The 21,024-nt window shown below is 36.8% G+C and overlaps 1 protein-coding gene across 5 annotated transcripts in view; it reads right to left on the bottom strand.

Annotated features, from left to right (window-relative positions):
* WDR25 (WD repeat domain 25) overlaps positions 1-21,024 on the bottom strand; it is a 60,073-nt gene that overhangs the window by 37,783 nt on the left and 1,266 nt on the right. For 2 of the 5 annotated variants that reach the window (XM_010711912.4, XM_085225630.1), the window contains exon 2: positions 17,697-18,464. In XM_010711912.4, the coding sequence (XP_010710214.2) occupies positions 17,697-18,407 (711 nt within the window). In that variant the 5' untranslated portion in view covers positions 18,408-18,464. Of the gene's footprint in view, positions 1-17,696; positions 18,465-19,161; positions 20,008-20,032; positions 20,054-21,024 lie in introns of those variants that run through there. The other 3 variants (XM_085225629.1, XM_085225628.1, XM_085225631.1) reach the window with 3 other exon arrangements.

The following is a 21,024-nucleotide window of genomic DNA, read 5'->3' as shown; positions in this document are numbered from 1 at the left end:
TCTACTGCCAGTTTCAGTCCAAACTATGCAGTACCAAGTGAAGTCAAGTGAGCTGATCACATAACACAGCACTTCTCTCCCTGAAAGGCAGCAAAGCCACAACCTGTGAGAGCTACACAAATAAGGAGACACTGAGAACTGCAAAAAGGTGTAAGATCCATGTTGATGTGGATTTTAAGGTATTTGATTTCAGCTATATACTTTAATAGACATAATAATAGTTAAGTCAAGAAAGCACTAAAAAGGGCAATTGGTCTCAATAGCTTACTTAAAACAACACGGGATTTTTTTTTAAATGACTAAAGAGTACACCTGCAACTGATTTATCTAACTGATAAAGGCCTCTGGATACAGGGTTCGGTCTCTTCGCTCCTCTAGAGCAATGTTATTGCCACCTAACACCTTCACTTTGCAGTGGTGCACCACGTGGAAGCACGTACTTCCTAATTAAAGAGACTGACAATGCACAGCACTAAGCTGCTTCCCAGACTCCTTGCTGATGCTCTCCTTATAGAGATCAAAACAAGATTCAAATGTCTTTACAGCAGGAATTCCTACTCAGATAATTCATTACTGACTGGCTAAAGAGAGATTTTGTTCAGAAGAAAATCTATTAAAAAAACGGTTAGATCCTAAAGCTGAAAAGCGTTACAGGGTGAACAACACTGAGATCCAAGGCATTATGTTACCAATGTTTGCGTTTACTGGTCACTAACAAGAAGTATCTCTAGTGTAGCAAGGCATGGGTGACCTAAAGACCTTGGGATTTCTCAGAATTTACTTTTGGCTCCTGGGATATCAAGTGTCTGCTCTAAGATCTGCTGACTCGAAGCTGTTTGTACTACAGATGGGAATGGTTGTCTTCCAGAATTTACATTTTCTTTAATGTATGCAACAGTGCACATGAGGTATTTTGTCAACATATTCCCATCATTTAGATGTAGTAGAGAGATTGCAGAGTGATACTCTCATATTTCCCCCCCCCCCCCCCCACCCCCAACACACACCGCTCCATTCAGTTTTCCTCACCCAATGCAGGCATCACCATAACTACAGCCTGGCCCACCAGCACACATTGCAGGCCCTGGTGAGTGCCAGGAGCCTTTACGTGTCTGAAAGGAGTCTCACCACCCCCTCCAGCCTCCCTCATGCCACAGACTTGACTGTCACATTTCTCTCAAGCATTCTGAGGTCACTGCACTTTTTCCTGCTTTTCACATTCATGTGTATCCACACTGAAGAGAAGGGCACAGTTTTGTCTTGTTCCTCCTGTTGGCAAAGCCCAGACCAGCTTTATGATCTCTCAGGTTAACTTAGACTTGACTAATCCACAGAAACTTTAGCACAAAAGTACATCATCAGCTGTGTCACTGTACTTTTTAAAATTGTTCTCTTTTCAAGTGAAGTGATTACAGGAGCTCCCTTCCTCCAAGCCATTTGCAAGACATCAACACAAATCAGTAGGTTTTATTGTTTTGGGTGGTTTTTGTTTTTTCTTTTTTCTTTTTTTAGGAAATTCAAGTATCTACATATTAGCATCTTTACACAAAACAGAACTGATTAGCTTTAGTTATTTTTCCTTCACATATCCAAGCAATCCATTAGACAGAAAAGGGCCCAGTACTCATATTTGCTATCTTCTGTGATGAGGCACGTGGTTAATATTCCTCCTTGCGATGCATTTTCATTACTATAAGATCATTTAAACTGCCTTATAATGCTTCTATACAAGATTTAATCTCTCTCCTCCAAAAACCTGAGGAGTAACATGTTAAATCATCAACTCAACAGAAAACTATTGACAACGATCTCATGAAGGCCTTTATCCCAAAGGGCATCAGTAGATCATTAGCAGGTCTAATGTACATCTAGTCAGCAGAGCTGGCTTTGCACGTTCACATACATTACTAAAGCAACACAGTCAACCAGTGCAGCTACATCCACAACCACCTCATCGCAGATTCCGGAGTGCTCCAACCTTGGCACTGCAATAGCAAACACTTAAGAAACACAACCTTACATCAAAGACAATTTGGTTTTTGCTGCATATGAAAAGCTTGGAGAATGTTACTTCACTATGAGATGTACTCCATAATATTTACTTTACAAGTACAGTAAGATTACTGAATGAATATTAAAAAAAAAAAATAGTGAATGCAAATATTTTAGGTTTGGCTTGAAAATTCAACCAGTATTACACGCTTCTGCTTATTCACAAAATTGATGGAGATTAGTGATTAGTTCTCAACATATTTTTGATCAGTACTTAATTCCTATTAACTACATAAAGACACCGAGGCTCTGGAGCATGTCTAAAGAAGGGCAACAAAACTGTGAAGGGTCTGGAGCACAGGTCTTATGGTGAGTGACTGAAAGAACTGGGATTGCTCAGTCTGGAGAAGAGGAGGCTCAGGGGAAAACCTTATCACTCTCTACAACTACCTTAAAGGAGGCTGTGGTCATGTGGGAGTCAGCCTCTGCTCCCAAGCAACAGCAATAAAATGAGAGGGAATGGCCTCAAATTGCACCTGGGGAGGTTCAGGTTGGATATTAGAAAAAACACTTCTTCTCAAAAAGATTTATTTCAGACAGGGGAAAACTTTAAAAGGAAATCTCTTTACTTTTCAATTAAATTTCTACAAGAAAGACAGAAAAGAAAGATGCAAGAGAGAAGCCAAGAACTGGAACATAGGGAGGATTTTCTAGGATCTAAGAGGGTTTTTTTTGGCTGTAGATTAAGCTGCCTTGGACTGTATAATGTTCTTTGCCAAGAAAAGCCGTTCTTACAGAGAATGACATATTGAGCACTATGACTGAAAAAACCTTCTGGTATTATCATAAACCACATTTCTTTAGTTGGAGATGTCAACATACCTTTGTAACACTTTATAATGGATTGCTACGCTGTCAGTCTATTTTACTATTGCTTCCCTCTTCTCACTCTGCTAGGAGATGACTACTTGCTTAAAAAAAGAATCACACTCTATAGTTCATGCATTAAACACATTGTCCGGATGTAGCAGAGGAAAGGGAATGGGATAACCAGCTCTCCATGCAGCATTATTAGACGTAAGAAGAACAGAGGGGCTAAGCAACAGTAATACTAAGAATGAAAACTTTCTTATACTGCTAAATTTTCAGAAGTAAAGCACATTTTTCACAGTGGGTAAGACATTCTAGAAACATAAGTACTATCTTGAGTAATTATTGTTAATTAACTAGCAATGAGGCCCTATTTCCAAACGTGACATTTAAAGCACATAATGTGATTGTGAATATTCACAAAGATAATTAAGTTCATCTGCTTCAAGTCTTTGATTTCAGCACATCTGAAAACACCTCTTAAACTATCATTAGACCTGTAATCAAGTATTTTGTTGCTCAGGAAAATTGGATACCTTTGCTTACCTGCTAATATAGGGATACACATTCAAACACAAATACACGGCTTTGTTAAAAAACTCCCCCTCAGGCAAAAGCTGAGAAAAACACTAATTTTGATTGTTTTCTCTGAAGAGACAGTTAAAGCTAAGTTTCTCACACCATCAGATGAAAATGAAAGTTACTGAACTCCCCTAATTGTACACAGACATAAGATTGATGAGTGCAATAACTGTTTGAAAATACTCCTCATGAAGCAAGGCATACAATAACACACATACTAAGAATACTATCCACATTAGTTCTATACTTTCTTCCACCTTGTTTACAGCTGAGTCAGGGTTATTAGGAAAAGATAAATTACACCAGATTACAGGGATGAAATACGATGTATAACACAAGGATCAGAGAGTGCACTGACAATATGCTGCTAGGGAAAAGTCATAACAATTACTGTCTTTAAAGACAGAAGGAGGCTTTGAGCATCAGTATTGATCTTGGCCTTGACCAACATTCTTGGAATGAATAACAACTGAAAATAGGAGAAAACTGACCCTCAAGAACAGAGTGTCAAGCAAGGAGACCTTGCTATTTTATCTTTTATTCTTCTACAAGTAAAGAAAGCTTCATTCCAACTGGGAAGGAGGTAAATGAGTAACATGCTCAAAGATGCAGAAATATTTTGGCAGAATTCTCAAGTGTGATAGATTAAGTTTCCTCTGTTGCTCTCAAACTATTTGACACAGAGGATTTTAACCAGTCAAAGTAACAGTGTGAATAATAGCATGATTTAAGAATGTCCTACTGATCTGCACCTCTCAATCCATTTTGACTAGCAACCTTGTTCTATAACTGCAAAGTGTCCCTTAACAATTCTTAAAATAATAATAATTAACAGTAATTAAATGTTCTGAAAATGATTAATGCCAAGAAACTCCTGACTGTTTAAAAAAATGCTTACTGCTGCTACCTACCTGCATAAATACACATTTAGTGCTCTGCTTCAAAGGTGCATCAGAAGCATTGGCAACAAACCACTTGGAGAGCAAGAAAGAGAACATGGTATTCATGCTTCAGGTCATTATCCTGCTTTCAACAGCAGCCAGCTGGATTTTTGCCTTTTCTCACTACGGAAGGGACAATACTCACTCAGAACAATGATTATCCCTCAAATTCCCAACTTTGTATTGGAGAAGGGATACCACCCCTCTCTGATATCTGTTTCTTTAAGCTGTAAATGGTCAAAGACAAAAAAAATGACTGTAAAGCCTCTGGACATGAATAGCTGTTAGAATTATGACGGTGTTGCCTTATAAGTTCTGATAAAAGTGATCATCAGCCAAAGTATCAAACCACAACTTTAGTTCTTCAGAAAGAGCTCAAATTATGTATTTGGGAAAAAAAAAAAAAAAAAAGAAAAAAAAAAAAAAAAAAAAGAACAACCTACCCAGACATCCAAAACAGAAATACAGTGGAGTAAGACTGAGAATATAGAAGGGCAAGAAAAATCCATACTATGTACAAACACAGAGAAATACTGATGAAATTTGGGAAGTTTCATGTGAGCCACTTCTGTTCCCATATAAAGTGCTCAACAGAATAAAACAGGCAGCAGGAGTCTATGTCACACTAACAAATAAATGGCAAGCCTAAAGCAAGTCATGTGTTAACTGAAAGCCAACTGCTATGCTACATGTCCTGCAAGCTACTGCAATTTTAACCCCCATCAAAGAAGCTGGGTATTCTCCAAAGGGCATTGCTTTTTAGAATGGTATAGTTAGGCATTGTACAGTGTGAAAAGAAAGACATATTTTAGCAGAAGGATAAGCCAAATACAGGAAAACAGCCCATAGCTGTACATCACAAATACTAAATTTCTGAGAAAGAAAAAAATAAATCACTTCAGAGAAATTACCTACTTTATACACAGTATTGGGTATATTTGGGGTGACATGATTAAAGCAGAGCAATTTGCTGCACATAATTTAAGTAATTCAAGGGAAAATAATATATAATGACAAGAAGCTATTAAAAATAATTTCAAAACACAACATTTTCTATTGTTCTACTAATACAGAGGGAGAATAACATGGCATGAATTTGGCAGTTTCTCATCAACTTCACAGTGTAATTGCAACACATTAAGAGTGACATTAATACATTCAAAATACCTAAAAGCAAGTCATAGAGTAGTGGTCACTAGCAGTTAATATTTGTGCCCAAAAACACTTAAGCAATCAATAACTCGCCATCAGGCGAAGGAGAAAGTCAGGAGAAGAGTAGATGTATTACAACTTCCTAAGAGATGATTAGCTAAATTATTATAGCCATTTATTAAATAATCTGATTTTCTCTTCACTTCTATATATCATGTTCATTAGCATTGATCACTTCCAAGTCTCATACACTTATGCTCTATTAAAAGAGAAGATTTGTCCTAAGTGTTAAAACACCTCAATTTCATTCTCACAGCGCTTCAAGAGGCAAGTTGTTGTAAGCCTCCTTGATCCCTACAGGGTAATTAAGGACTGGATAGATACATTCAAAGACTTACCTGCACCCTGTAGATTTTGAACATCCATCACTAGAGGAAGAAATGATGTTCTACTCAGATAATAAGCATGGTTTTAGCAGCTACACTGGCACTTTTTGAAGGACTGCATATCTATATGCTGTTGACCTATGAGCTATTTCTGAAAATAGGGAGAAAACTGATATTGACCAATTTTTTATGGGGTGTTGTTTGGTTTTTGCTTTTACATTAAGCTACAGTTAAATATTAACTACCAACTTCAAAACACATCTATTTAGACTGTACTCATATATTGACATACTGTTTTTAAATACAACATTGTGAATCACCGAAGGCCATCCATATGCTTTAGAGCTTTTTATGTACATATATACATCAACATAATCAAATAACAACGAACACGCTCAAGAAAACAAAAAAGCACAAACACAGCAAACTAAAAGAAGCAGTTTTAGCTGTCTCATCCTTGCACGTTATTCACTGGAAAAGCATAACACAGCAAGGACAACAGCTCTAGACAACCTCTGCCAAATCTAAACATCAGATCACTGGCAGCTCTTCTACTGCACAGCGCTGCCAGATGCACTGTAAGCATGCACACTATTAGCAGTTTTCCTACAATAGCATAGAGTAACACATTGCTACAAAAGTTCTACAAATAATGGTAGAATTGTACTTGAGCGCAAATCTCTATCTGCAAGAAATAACTTAATTCCAATTTACTAACAAATTCTGTATCATCCGCAGTCTTAACTGCTTGGCCCTCCTCTTTTAAGAGTTACAGTATCCTTATTTCTCACACTGATTTGAAGTAACGTCCAAATACAAGGGACAGTATACAGTTAATGATTGAAAACAACCACCTGAAAGTCTGGACTCTAATGAGTCTTCCATTCATAGATCACTTGGCTTAGCAAGTAACATTTTTTGTTTAACTGCTCATTTTCTCAGTAACATAAACTAAATTATTATTTCCGAGGCCATTGAGAATGTTAGTAACTGGGAGAAAAAAAGAAAAAAAACATGAAAAACGCTACTCTACAGAAAATACAGACAATTCTTAGCCCACTGAAGTCAGGGATAAAATGCAGTCTTAAACATACTCACAATAAAGCATTTAATTTCAAAAATAAGTTCTTAATTCTGTAAAGCAGCTATGCATTTCACTGGCATTGAGGACTCTCGTAGCTAGTAAATTACAATACTAGCAGATTAAGACTTAATTTCCTAAATTATTTAAATGTTTTGCACTGTAAAGTATATTGTTGTCTTTAACAGATCTGCCAAGCTTTAATAAAGAAAACCAGCTATCTCACCTTCTCAGTATATGAGAACTCCCATTTCAACAAAGTAGAGAGAGAGCACGTGGTCTTTTTCCACCAGAGCAGCACTGCAATACTTGCAGAAGTAAGTGAGATTTGAATATGCGACACCTGGTGAAGGTGCATTTCTCAGCTGTAACTTCAAAGAGAAAGCCAGCTGCTATGAATAACAACTCCTGCTTACAGACAGATTTACTAAATGCAAATGGAAAGAGTTAAATGAGATGCATGCAGAACTGATTCCTTTTGTAAGTAATTACTTAAAAGACTCACAGCTGATGAAGCTGGTACCGCAAGCACAGAGTTGGGTTAGGAAGTAGGCAGAAGCTCCAGAAAGAAAAAGGGGGAAACACGTGTCAGTGAAAGATGAGGAATGTTACCAAGAACAGACAAGAAGACATCAAGGTTTGAATAGGAAGACTGGCAGTCATGGAAAGAAAGTGAACAAAAAAGAAGGCAGGGAAATAAGTCACTGGAAATGTAGAAAATCGTAATGCACACCGCCTAGTGGCACTGATGCCTCTCTAAAGTAATTCATAACCTGCACTGATATTAGCCACTTATTTCACCATGCAGATATGAAAACATTGTTAAAAAAATGTACACTTCTTAAATTCAGACGCTGACAAAAAGCTATTAGAAATACCTACAAGAAAGGAAATTTTAAATGGCACTTTCAAAGGCCCTTTTTGAATTACTTGCATATAAAGATAATTAAGTTGTAGGACTATAACATCCTTATAGCTTCACCTGTTTGTAGTTACAAATTATTTTTTTCCCTGAGCAGCCCTTGCACAATTATAGATACAGCATATTTAGATACTGCAATAATCAGTCACCAACACCAATGACTGCAAGTCTGCAACACCTCATTTTTCCAGCACCAAACTAAAGTTTTCTATTGATGAAGAGATCTTGCTCACGTGGCTAAAGTTACATTCTTGTCACTAATTAAAATGTTCTGATTAAGAAAAATTAATGAAGAGAGGAAACAATTATCTGGAAGAAGGTACCAAGCCTAAATAGGATGAATTAGAGAAATCTTACTTTATACAGCAAGGTGCTACACCTCTGGTATGCATTTAACATACAATTATATGCAGTATATACTATTTGTCATTCCCTCTCACCTGGTATCTTTAAGCCACTAGCCAATTTAAACATTTAAGAATGGTAGAAGTTTCTATGGGGAGCTCCAAAAGTGTGTCACTGAATTCCTAATTGCAGAAATAATGGCACCCATTGACAGTCATTGATGCTGGCTAAAAGTTCATGGAGACCAGTGATGTGAGCATAGCGAGGAGTTGAGAGGTGCATTCCAGTAGTGGTGACAGCGGTCGCAGATTTTTCTGAGCATGGCTGTAGCTCATCACTGGCAAAAATGCATAGTTAATATAGCTAATAGTGGTGACTATGCTGAAAAACAGCATTTTGTAGCTAAGAATTTGGTCTATCAAAGTGTTGTTGTTTCCATGGAAATAAATAGGAGGCATTACTTTCAGAGCAACCGACATACAATTCCATTTAAGATAAGTCATAGAAATCTGCAGTTAGGTTTAAATTTAAAAAATAAAAATGAAATAAAAATGCATATCTCAGCATGCATATACTAGAAGACAAATCAAAGACTCCCAGAATACCCACAAAATGCACTTTTCCTTAAAGATGTAGGATTACTATGACTGGAATGGAAAATGGTACGTCACAAGTTCCATACCAGTGAAGCAAGTTCTTCAGAGAATAAAGTTTTTATTATATTTTTTTTCTCTTTGATTTAAAGGGAATCTATAACTAACATATTATTTATGGCAAAAATATATAACAATGTCATTAAAGTTCCATCAGGCTTCATCTAAAGATTAAAAGTCAACAACCTTTGGTACGTTTACCAATATTATGATCTAAAAATGCAAATGCTAAAAATAAAGTCTGCTTTTAAAAAAAGCAAGGACACAAACATACTGAAAGTAAGAGAAACTTCAGGCAAATTGTTTCTACTTCTGGTGCTGGATGAATCCAACACAAGTAATCTCTTTGTAGAACCTGAAAAAGCAGAGCAAAGCTTCTCAAAGATTTGTTTCCTTGACAACATTGACAGACCACGAGAGGTAAAGATACATATCACAAGATGTTGTGTACTTTTGTACAAATTTTTTTAAAGTGTATATATATAGCAGTATGGAAAATGCAGCTATAAAGATAGACTTCTAGAAAAAAAGCAAGTTTACACTGGTGTTACTTATATTTTTAAACAGCAAACACATTTGGAATTTCTCAACTGGTGACAAAACTGATGCTCCCACAATGTATTAAAGTAACGTGAGAACATAGAACTATTCTCTCTGTTCTTTCCAAGCTCCAAAAGTCACAGCAATTTTTATTTATTTATTTATTTATTTATTTTTTAAAGCCAGGAATGAAGCATCTAGATGGGGATAACACCACCATATGTTTCTCCCACCTCAGGCAATGTTCTGTTCCATATAGAAGCTGTCCACAGAGATCCTGCACGTAATTGGAGGATTTAATTTGTGACATTATCAGTTAAGCTTCATTAGGACACTGCTCCATTGACATCTCTGGCACTGACTTTTCCCTCTGCTAAAGGGTTTGCTGTGCTGGAGGAACGACAAGTTTGCTTATTAGTCTGCTAAAGGCCACATAAGAGACAGTTTTTGAATATTTGGAAGAGCTCTTAGTAGAAAGTAAGTATCAAACTCAGCAATTCACAACAATCAGATTTCTAAGAAAAAGTCAGAGAAGCACTTTATATACTTGATTTTTTTTTTTTTTGTAACTAATAATAAAAGTGACAAAAATTCATTCCATATAACATAAAGAAATAGAATCCTTCCACATAATCATTCAAATATCCAACACTCCATTCATTCCACTTATTTGGATCTCTGTAGAAAAAAGGGCTGCAAAAAAAGTCACAAGGGCCACACCTCCTGTGCTTCTTAATGTGGTCACGTTGCACCTATGGCAAGCAAATTTCACAGAGAACTTGGAGGGACTCTACTCTCTCTCAAGATTTAATCAAGCTAAACAGAGGGAAAAACACTGCAGGAGCCCTGAAGGATGGAAGAGTTAAAGACAGTCCACAGCCAGCCTGAAGATACAGCCAGTCTCCATCAGTTCCACTGTTTTCAGAACTTCTTTTTCCTGAACTCTTCTCTAAGTAATTCCCACTTATTTTGGAAACACATGCATATTAGCCATACCATGACATATCTCTCTTCTCCTGCTCCACTTCTCCACAGACAGCATCTTCAAAAAAATCTCAGTGAGGGATCACTTTCAGCACTGGATACTGCTCTAGTTCTCCTTACTGAGACCACACTTGGAAATGTTTCCAGAATTATGAAGTAAAACTGATGCCCTTACAGAATAGGAAATCTAACCCAGAAGCTGAGATTCACTGATTTTTTGCCTTTTTTTTTTTTTTCTTAATACTATTTCTCACACAAGCATTAGGATGAATTTCCATCCAACTGAGCACTGCATTTAATTTTCTTTAACTGAGAAGGAAAGAATACAATGGCCTATCAAGCAGTGGAGAGAACAGGATGCTGCTATTTATACTCAAAGAAACATACTCCTTTGAAAAATCCTTTAAGGCACGAGAGTGTGTCAACTACTGAGAACATAATAAAAAATACAAAAATATAAGTCATCTCCAGCTGTGGATTCTGAGAAAGTGAACAAAGGCATTACAAGGATTTCTGTTTCCTTGACAACAACATTGCTGGAAGCAAGAAAATAATTAAAAAATAAATCTCCGTGTAACAACAATCCTTAAACTCATCTAGGTATTAACACACCAACATGTAGAACAAACCCTAACCAAATTTTTGTGATGAAGAGGCCAAAATCCACCGCCTTCATGAATTGTTTTTAGCCAACTTGTGTTAATGGCTTTTGCAGAACAGTTGTGTAAGAGCTGGCTATCACCTCCTGACCTGTATTATCATCTTGACAGAAATAGTCAGAAGCTTTTGTTGATGGTCAAAGGCACTCCTTCCTGCACAATGTTCCTTTCACTATGAAACAGGTATTATGGGCAACAATAAAATGAAATAATTTTGTTATAAAGAGATACAATATACAGAGAAGCACTTTCAGCACTCAGCATTATTCTACATCTACACATAAATCAAACAAGCATGTGTCCATCCTAATACTCATAGAGCCCAAATTCCTTAAAAAAAAAAAAAAAAACACATTTATAAATAGATGAGGGAACGAGGCACCATTAAGAAAAAACAGCTTCAATATTTCTGAATAGCCTATTTAGTAGGTTCATCAACAATAGCATTTTCAACAAAAGAATGATAATGCTATTTTCCATGAGCTCCATTAAACAGCACAGTGACCAAAATAAAGCTCCTTGCCACTTTCAAAATAATGGGAAGAACTTCTTGCTATTAGCAAGAAGTGCCCTAACATTACAAGTGTCCTAACATTTAATAAGTCACTTTGAAAGTTTTTCATTTAAAATAGAATACACAGGCTCCCCAAATACTCATCTTCTGCATCAGCAACAGTTAAAGGAACATTGTCAGAGATTTTAAAATAGAATCTAAGAAACAAAATGTTGGGGGTAATAGCAGTGCCATATCTCATACTGCTCATTAAATACTTCAAGTCTAGCTCAGTGGAGACAGCTACCTGTGAGCTTAAAGGAAGCAAGCTGGCAGCCTGAATTCAGTCCCGTACAAACAGACACACAAGTAATGGAACAATGTTGTAGAATGCTATCTATAATGGCTCTTCCAAATGAATTGCTAGCAGAATGCTTGAAAACAAGTGTTAGAATTTGTTACACTGACACAGAGTAGCAGTAATGTCTAGGAAGTCTATATTGCTACCATCAATGTTACGGATGAAAAGAAGCTATTGTTTTCCCTTGCTTTCAGTCCAATGCAGCAGAACTAAGAATAACAAATTCCTTGGACATCCTACTATGTCACCTTTCTCTTGCAGAACACACAACAAATGAATAAAAGGTTTTGAAAATCTAGGAAGGAAAAAAAAAAAAAGCATTTCTTGTACTGTTTGACACACTTCGGGAAGCAAAACCCATAGACTAGATTTGTCCAGAAGTAATATAACACCCTGGAGCTAATGCCTGGAGACAAAATAGTCTCATAAGACCAGAGAAGTATCCCACAGAGATGTATTGAGTCAGTTACAAAGACGAACTGCTTTGGAGCTCAAAATCCCCTGACTTTCAAACAAACATAGGCCAGAGGAGGACATAACAGCACCATAAATCTTTGTCATGCTCATTTTCTCTTGGCATCTACTTATGCAATCCACTAGGGACTGACCATTGAGCTAGACAGATCCTCAATCTCAATCAGAAGTATCTAACATCTCTGAAAATGCTAGCACTGTTAAACCAATCTTAAAAACTCACTTTCCTTCCATAGGTTCAGCTGTCATTCAGCTAAGCTGGAGTACAACTAGGCAAGTGGAAAACAAAAAGCGTAACAAAAACTTCCAATGTGTTACAAGTCATCCCATTAATCTTCTACCAGAATAGATTTCATATGCTAGAGAGTCAAAGTTTTTCTTTCCTTGATCCTGCTCCTTTATGCAACATGAAAGTACTGAAAATGAGGAAATATTTGGACAGAGTACCTGCTGCGATGCCAGCATTTCAAATAGAAAATAAGACACACAACTAAAAAAGTTCATACAAACATAATTGTATAAAGATGATATCTTTTAAAATATTTAAAAAAAAAGCCAACCACAACATTATTATTTTTATGAACAATTATTAAAAAACAAAGACCAGCACCAGTAACTACTGAAAACATTTACATCTCTGGGGCTCTATTGCAATTATTTGATTTTCCAAATAAAAGACATAACAAGATTAACACAGTAAATTGGTAAACATGACTATCATGATACAACTTTTTACCTACTCTGCTACTTAAGACAAATATTCAATGATAACATAGGATCCACAAATCCTTATTTGGGCTTCTAAAGCAGAAACAAGGTCTGGTTTCCAGAATGTATTATAACACTATAAAAATTAGGTACCTCCAATAGCTGTGTTCAGTCTCAAAATCTATACAAAACTTATTAGCCAATATTAAAATCATAATCACTATTTGTGTCTAAATGCACAAAACCAAAAGTGGCAGGAGCATTCTAAAATTCAGTTATAGCAGCTACTGAAACAGAAGGTTTAGAGGAAAAAGTGTTATCCCATGAAAACAGGTTGGAATCAGTTTAAACTAAGATTGAGATAAGCTCGTAGATACTTAAACTAGAAATGGAAGCCACTGAAAATACAGTTAAAATGCATTAGTGAAGAGCACTGCCACACTAAGAGCTCCAAACAGCACTTTCCCAAATTTGAATCAGGCTTTCTGCTTCTTTTGCTTGCTACAAGCACCTAGCTGGCAATCGCTTCCTCAATATAAAGGAAGCTCAAAATTCAGAGAAAACTGAGGGCAAAAGACCATTGCCAAAGTCTAAATTCAAGGGTTTTTGTTTGTTTGTTTGTTTGTTTTATTTTTAAACTCCTCCTTCTTCAATCCATTCTGCTGCAAAGTCTTTCAAGCTGGAAGAACTACTTTGGGTTATTAATCTACAATACACAAATCTTCCCATAAAGTTCTATCTCACTTTCACAGAATCACAGAATCACAGAATCACAGAATCACAGAATCGAACTTTCAAGTTCCCATGAAGCTTTCTGACATGGGTTGCAACACAGCCATAAACTTTAATGTTTTTCAACACACAAAATGGAGGAAATATTAATTTAATACTAGTATATGATTCGTTAAAAGAATAATTTAGTTACCATCCCTTCTAAGATGCTGCAGAGCCCCATCTGCTGGTAGAAGTGTTTCACAGGAGTATTACACTCCAGAGCTGATACTTGATTTTTTCCAACAGCATCAGTTGATAACTGTTTTGTTTCTTTTTAAACACATCCATAGGCAAACACATACATACACAAAAATCCTTAATTAAAAATACTTTCAATGAAAGAATATAGAAGCCTTTGAAAATGTGCATTCCATCCTAAATACTAAAGAATTTACACAAACGGCTTCAGATTATCTTTCCCAACACTAGCTTATTTTCTTCAGTCAACAGAGACTGACGACATCAACTCAATTTTCACAAACATTGTAGTATGACTTAAAGTGATTCATAAAGAAGATGGCAAAGTGCACACTAGTTAAAGTGGGAGAACAAAATAAGGTGATTTATCTTCCCCAGTTTCAGATATCATAGAATGGCCTGGGTTGAAAAGGATCACAATGATCATTTAGTTTCAACCCCCCTGCTGTGTGCAGGGTCACCAACCAGCAGACCAGGCTGCCCAGAGCCACATCCAGCCTGGCCTTGAATGCCTCCAGGGATGGGGCATCCACAGCCTCCTTGGGCAACGTCAGTGCATCACCACCCTCTGTGTGAAAAACTTCCTCCTAATATCTAACCTAAACCTTCCCTGTCTCAGTTTAAAACCATTCCTCCTTGTCCTGTCACTATCCACCCTCATAAACAGCCATTCCCCCTCCTGTTTATATGCTCCCTTCAAGTACTGGAAGGCCACAATGAGGTCTCCAAGGAGTCTTCTCTTCTCCAAGCTAAACAAGCCCAGTTCTCTCAACCTTTACTCACAGGAGAGGTGCTCCAGTCCTCTGATCATCTTAGTGGCCATAGTTCTCCATGGGGAAAAAAGAAAAAAAAAAAAAAAATCCTTTCCCAAAATGGGAAATTATTAGTTTGTGATAAAACATTTAAGAGGGGAATGTTTAAAACAGAAGAACAAAAAAGATGCAAATGGCTGCAGATCTTCTGATTTAATCATAACTAAACCCTGAATAGCAGTTTGATCTGCAAGACAGAACTCTAAGCTCTGAGAAATCTCCACTGATACTGGAGTGATATGTTCAAACAATACATATCTTGCTGCATAGATTGAAGGACTGAATCAAAGAAATTTACATAAAAATATTCATTTGCAATTATTCGTGATTAATTGAATGTGCATAGTTTTGTGCTCTGGATTATACAGGGATTTTAGACTTCTAACTGTGTTTTGAGTCTTATCCAAATCAGATGCTCCGAGTAAATACAGCAAATAACCTGAATGTCTGTTACCATGAATATCCCCATTAAAAAGAAAGAAGAATTATTCTGCTGCCTGGATTTAAACTATAAATTCTAAGCAGGTGTTTCTGAAGAAAACAGCAAAGGAAAAGCTGAAGGAAGTTATAGGATTGGGAAAGAAAAAAAAAAATAAATAAAAGGTACATCTACATCTGCTTTCAATTGTTTGTTTTATGCTTATACCAGTAAATAGACAACTCCAGGCAGTGGTGGAGAGCCAAAAAATTCCCAGAAGAGAAATTATTGCTGTTGTAGTCATTAGAGATTTGTGGGCCCATGACCCGAGAAAGTTAGAGAAATTAGCCTCATAACATCAAGACAATGCTTAATCTAACTGTGCCCTCTATTGGCTTGAAAGGTAAAGACACTACAGCTCATACCATCAGTCTTCAATTTCATTAAGGAAAAAAAAGAAAACAAAACAAAACAATAAAAAACAATAAAAATCATTTCCAGGCATTCCTCTGCAGACTACCTTTCAAAATACTAAAATGCATTTTAATAGGCTTCATAACAGCTACACTGTCACTTAAGTAACGTTCTACATTCCTATAGTCTGAAGTGTTGCCAATATTAACACACTCCACGTACACTGATTTCCCATGGTTCAGGGCACATACAGCAAATCTGTTTCTTTGACAACCAGCTCTTCTGCTAAATACTGCTTCCAACCAAGGTTGGTAGCACAAACTCTTCTACTTACTTAGAAAAAAAGGCTATTATTCATATTTTTAAACAATTTTACATAGAAATGACAACTTTTTTTTTTATTATTCTTTTACCAAGTTTAGTACATCCACAATTACATTCACTCAACACTGTAATGAGGCTTTGGGGCAGTAAGCAAACATTAAATAAGTGGTAGGACAGTTTAAGACAAAGTCAAATTTAGACATACTCAAGACAAAGGCAGATACAATTTTGTACAATGCAAACATACATTGCTGCTTACCAAAAAAAAAACAAAACAAAAAAAACAAAAAAACAGCACTTTTTCTATACTTTTTAGTATTTTCCTTTTCAGGCTATTCGTCAGATAGCAAACAAGATTTAAATTATTCAGTACTTTAAGCAAGATTTGTTAGAAGAAAAATTGCCTTTATTTTTCCTATTTTGCCTCTATGAAAAAGATGTACAAAAATGCTCGAAGTATTTGAACTTTGATAGTTTAATAGGTTATGGTGGCAAAAAGTGAAATTAAGAAATTAGAATGAAGCAATTGAGAGGTGGAAGTTTTATTCATGCTAAAGGACCTGTTTTTTTTTTCTTTTTTGTGAAAACCAATGCTTTAGTAGACACTGAGGAGAAAAAAAAAACTAGAGCTGTATCTGAGACTGAAGAACACCACTGCTTCAAAGACATGAGATCAGCACCTACTTCACATGCCCCATGGCAAAGTCAGGGGAAGGAAAAAGAAAACAAACAATCCAATAAACATATATATATATATATATGTTTATATATATGTATGTACATAAAAGTCAAGCTAAATGACACTAAATTATCTACCACAAATAAAACAGTGAAAAAGCAAAGAAAACTCAATTTTAGTGAGAGCTTTGGGAAGAGGAGTGGAAGAAAACACACTCTAACATGAAATCAGAATTCAAATTAAATTTTAGAGTTATTTCCTCTCATTTTAGAAATATGCTGATACAAAAGCTGTTCTTCACCCTCTTTACTAAGATTTATTTAAAGCCCCTGAATTTGAGAAAAAAGTTTTAGGGAGTAGTATAGAGATGTGAGAGGCAAGGGTCAGGTTGGGTGTTAGGAAAAGGTTCTTCACCAGAGAGTGGTGAGCACAGAACAGGCTCTGCTGGGGCCACAGCTGTGCCCCGAGTTGCCAGAGTTCAAGAAGCATTTGGGCAATGCCCTCAGACATTGGGCTTGGATTCTGGGTGGTCCTTTGTGGAACCAGAAGTAGGACTCCTTACAGGTCTATTCCAACTCAGGATATTCTATGATTATGAAAGGAAAAGTAAGACTTACTGTATTGACTAAGTGAACTAAGAATTGGAATCAAAGTCATTAAAGTTAGAAGGAAAATACACTAAGTATTAAATATTTAAAAATGAAAGAAACTTAGAGTGAAAAGCCTCCTCAGACTACAGTAGGACACATATATATAAGACCCAGGAGAGCACCTGTAGTAGTAGTCACTTATGCCGGGTACTGAAAAGCATCTCCTCCCACTCTGAACATGTTATAACTGCCAAACACATGAACATTACTCCCAAAAAAACATTACTTAATACAATATTTTCAAGCCCGCTGATAAGTTCAAAAAGCATCTTGTTTTACATTACCTTTATTGTTTTATCCATAGAAGCTGAGAGAAGCATATGACTTTGTTCTCGTACAGTACACCACTGGATTGCATTAACAGGGCCGCTGTGTTTAGACATATGAAATATTAAGCTTTTTGGAACTTCAGTTAATTTATACCTGGATCCTAAATATGGCTTAATTAATTCAGATATCTTTCTCACTGTCTGCTCTCCTGATATATCTAGCTTCACATCACAACTGGTGCTCTCGCTCTGATCAGACTCCTTTTTTTCATAGGCACCGGAATTTTCTTGACGTAATCTTTTAGGGATATATGGTCTAATTCCTTTTGGGGCAGTTGGACTATCTTTATGTGTTCTCTTCTGGGAAGCACCATTTCCAGAGTTTCTTGAAGAGCTCAATGTCTGTTCATAGTTTTTGTAGGGCATACATAATGCAGTAGGACTAGAGTACGCTCTCCTACAATAAGATGTCAAATCACTGTTATTATTCAGTGCATAATGCTCAGGGGGATCTTCACAAACAACGCTCACGTCAAAATTGCCAGTGTTCTCAGTAAGCTGTGTTTCATATGTAGATTTTGTACTCAAAATACCAGGTGCAAAGTGCTGAACAGGATTTGCAGAAGAACTCGGAAGGCTTGCTTGTCTGCTAGTACTGAGATCATCAGCTTTTTCAGTTTCTGCCTCAGGGTCTGAATCATCATAAGCAACCAGTGAGGAACTCATTATGGCTGGATACAGCAGACTCCAGAAATCTCGTGCTGGAATCCTCCAAATGATGATCTACAATAAAGAATTGACCATTCAGAGCACAATTCATTATGGATCCTACAGTTTCAACAACTTAAGTTCTTAAAATCCTTAACTGTTTAATTCCTGTTTATTCCTGGAATTTATTTTTCTATTATAGCACATACGTACATTCAATTATGCAACATAATGTGCCTCCAAGCACTTTGCATACATTTTTTATGCTTTGCAGAGATACATTTGTACGAGACAAAACTATGAAAATGAGTATGGAAAGAAAAACAAACTACTGCATATCACTTTCTCCTTGCTTGCAATAATATTCCCTCCCCCCTTGCATACAAACCAAAGGCTAATGTAACTATGCAGCATTTTAGGATATTCATTTATAAGAATATGAATACAACTACTTTGGAATGAGACTAACAGTATCTATTTCTTTCAAATCATCTGTGTTGTTATGTGTGAAGGGATTCAATTGGCAATAAAAATAATATGCGGGCTGCTCTGAAAGTAATGCCTTAATATATTGGTCCATAACATGAGAGGTAGATGCTAGCAGTAGAGGCTGGACCTTCCCACCAATATCCCATTACATTTTGTTGCTGTGCAACAGATGGTAGCAGAGGAGCAGTCTGACACAGTGGCATTTGACATGAAAGTGTGTATGAAGCAAAGGTGCATCACTGAATCCTTTCATGCAGATAAAATGGCACCCACTGATACTCACTGATGCTTGCTGAATGTTTGAGACCAAACAGTGGATGTGAGCACAGTGAGGTGCTGGGTGATGCATTTCAGCAGTGGAGGCAATGACAGAGAGTGACCTCCACTGGTGCAGATTTTAACTGTGCAGCATGCAGGCTCCTGTTCGCAGCTGGCAAAAATGTGTAGCTAATGGTGGTGTCTGTGTTGGAAAAGGCTGTTTTGTAGCTGAGAATTTGTAAGTGCCACATAGCCTTTAGTTTTACATAATGCCAGAAGCTATGTAAAACTCACTGTTTGCTTTTACTTACAGAAAGTTAAAAGCATGAATTTCTTCGCTTACTGTGGAACAAACTTTTTTCAAAGTTTCTATGAAAAGAATTCCCACACTGAGACCACATATATAACAAGCTGAATAATTTAACATTGTAACAATACCAAAAAAGCTATTCCCAAAATGCAGATGGAGTATAGATTTAACTGCATTCAAACAATTGATGTTTCCACAAAAAAAACTTCAAAACTCTATTCTTTACAATCAAAAAGTACTGTTATCTTTCAATTGCTAAGATTAATGAAGTGAGACACTATCTCTGCTTTGTTTTCTTATTTAGACATTAGTGCTCATCATGCTACAACTATTTAACCGACAACACTTTGCTTTAGTTCAGACAAGAGGCTATCCTCAAAAGCTTCTTAATTATAATGAGAATGCTACGCTGTCTGAAAGTCAACATCTACAAAAGCATTTGCAGAGCTGATGTTACAAATGAGGGTGCTACAAATACTGCTGCTGTAGTACACTGGAACAAGTAATTTTTCAAATTAAAACAAGCATGCTTTCATTAACCTAAAGAATTAACCACAAGCTATGGTCTGCATTCTGTAATACTTACAAGCAACATCCAGAAAACACGTTCCTATTAAGGCATATATATATATATATATATATATAAAATTGTATATATTTATACATATAAGGATCCAATTCCTCTCAAATGATCAAGGTGCTTAACTGAAATGGTATGACCAACATTTTAGCTTATAAAAGCATCAAGATCCCCCTCTAGAGGACTCATTTGAAAACAGTAAGTTACCTTCATTCCGAACCTGCCATTAAATAAATAGTTACAGTAAAGGACTGCACTTTGCAACAGTTACACTAAGCGGTTACTGTTTGTATTGCAAAGTTGCAAACAGGCCCCCACCAGGATTCCTGGTTTTTAAAGAACAAACACAGCGAGATGACCTCTGCCTGAAAGCTATAAAAGAAGATATACAAGCAGAGCGGATTAGGCTTTCACTTTATTTAAACACACAAAACCAACAAAGGACAACCAAAAAAAAAAAACCAAACAAACAAAAAAAAACACCACCATTAAGTTGAGGTTCTGAGGCAACTACAGGAATCAGAATCACAGAATTGTAGGGGTTGGAAGGGACCTCCAGAGATCATCGAGTCCAACCCCCCTGCCAAAGCAGGTTCCCTACACCAGGTCGCACAGGTAGATGTCCAGGTGGGTCTTGAATATCTCCAGAGAAGGAGACTCCACAACCTCCCTGGGCAGCCTGTTCCAGTGCTCCGTCACCCTCACAGAAGTTCTTGCACACATTTGTGCAGAATTTCCTATGCTGCAGTTTCTGGCCGTTTCCCCTTGTCCTGTCTTCACACACTGCTGAAAAGAGTCTGACCTCGCCACTCTGCCCCCCACACCTTAGATATTTATAGGCCTGGATCAGGTCCCCTCTCAGTCTTCTTTTCTCAAGGTTAAACAGACCCAGTTCACTTAGCTTTTCTTCACAAGGGAGATGCTCCAGGCCCTTCACCATCTTTGTGGCCCTCCGCTGGACTCTTTCCAAGAGATCCCTGTCTTTTTTGTACTGGGGA

Source organism: Meleagris gallopavo, chromosome 5 (genome assembly GCF_905368555.1).
Source record: "Meleagris gallopavo chromosome 5, MGAL_WU_HG_1.1, whole genome shotgun sequence".
NCBI classification, from domain to species: Eukaryota; Metazoa; Chordata; class Aves; order Galliformes; family Phasianidae; genus Meleagris; species Meleagris gallopavo.
This window is presented reverse-complemented; position numbering and strand designations above follow the sequence as displayed.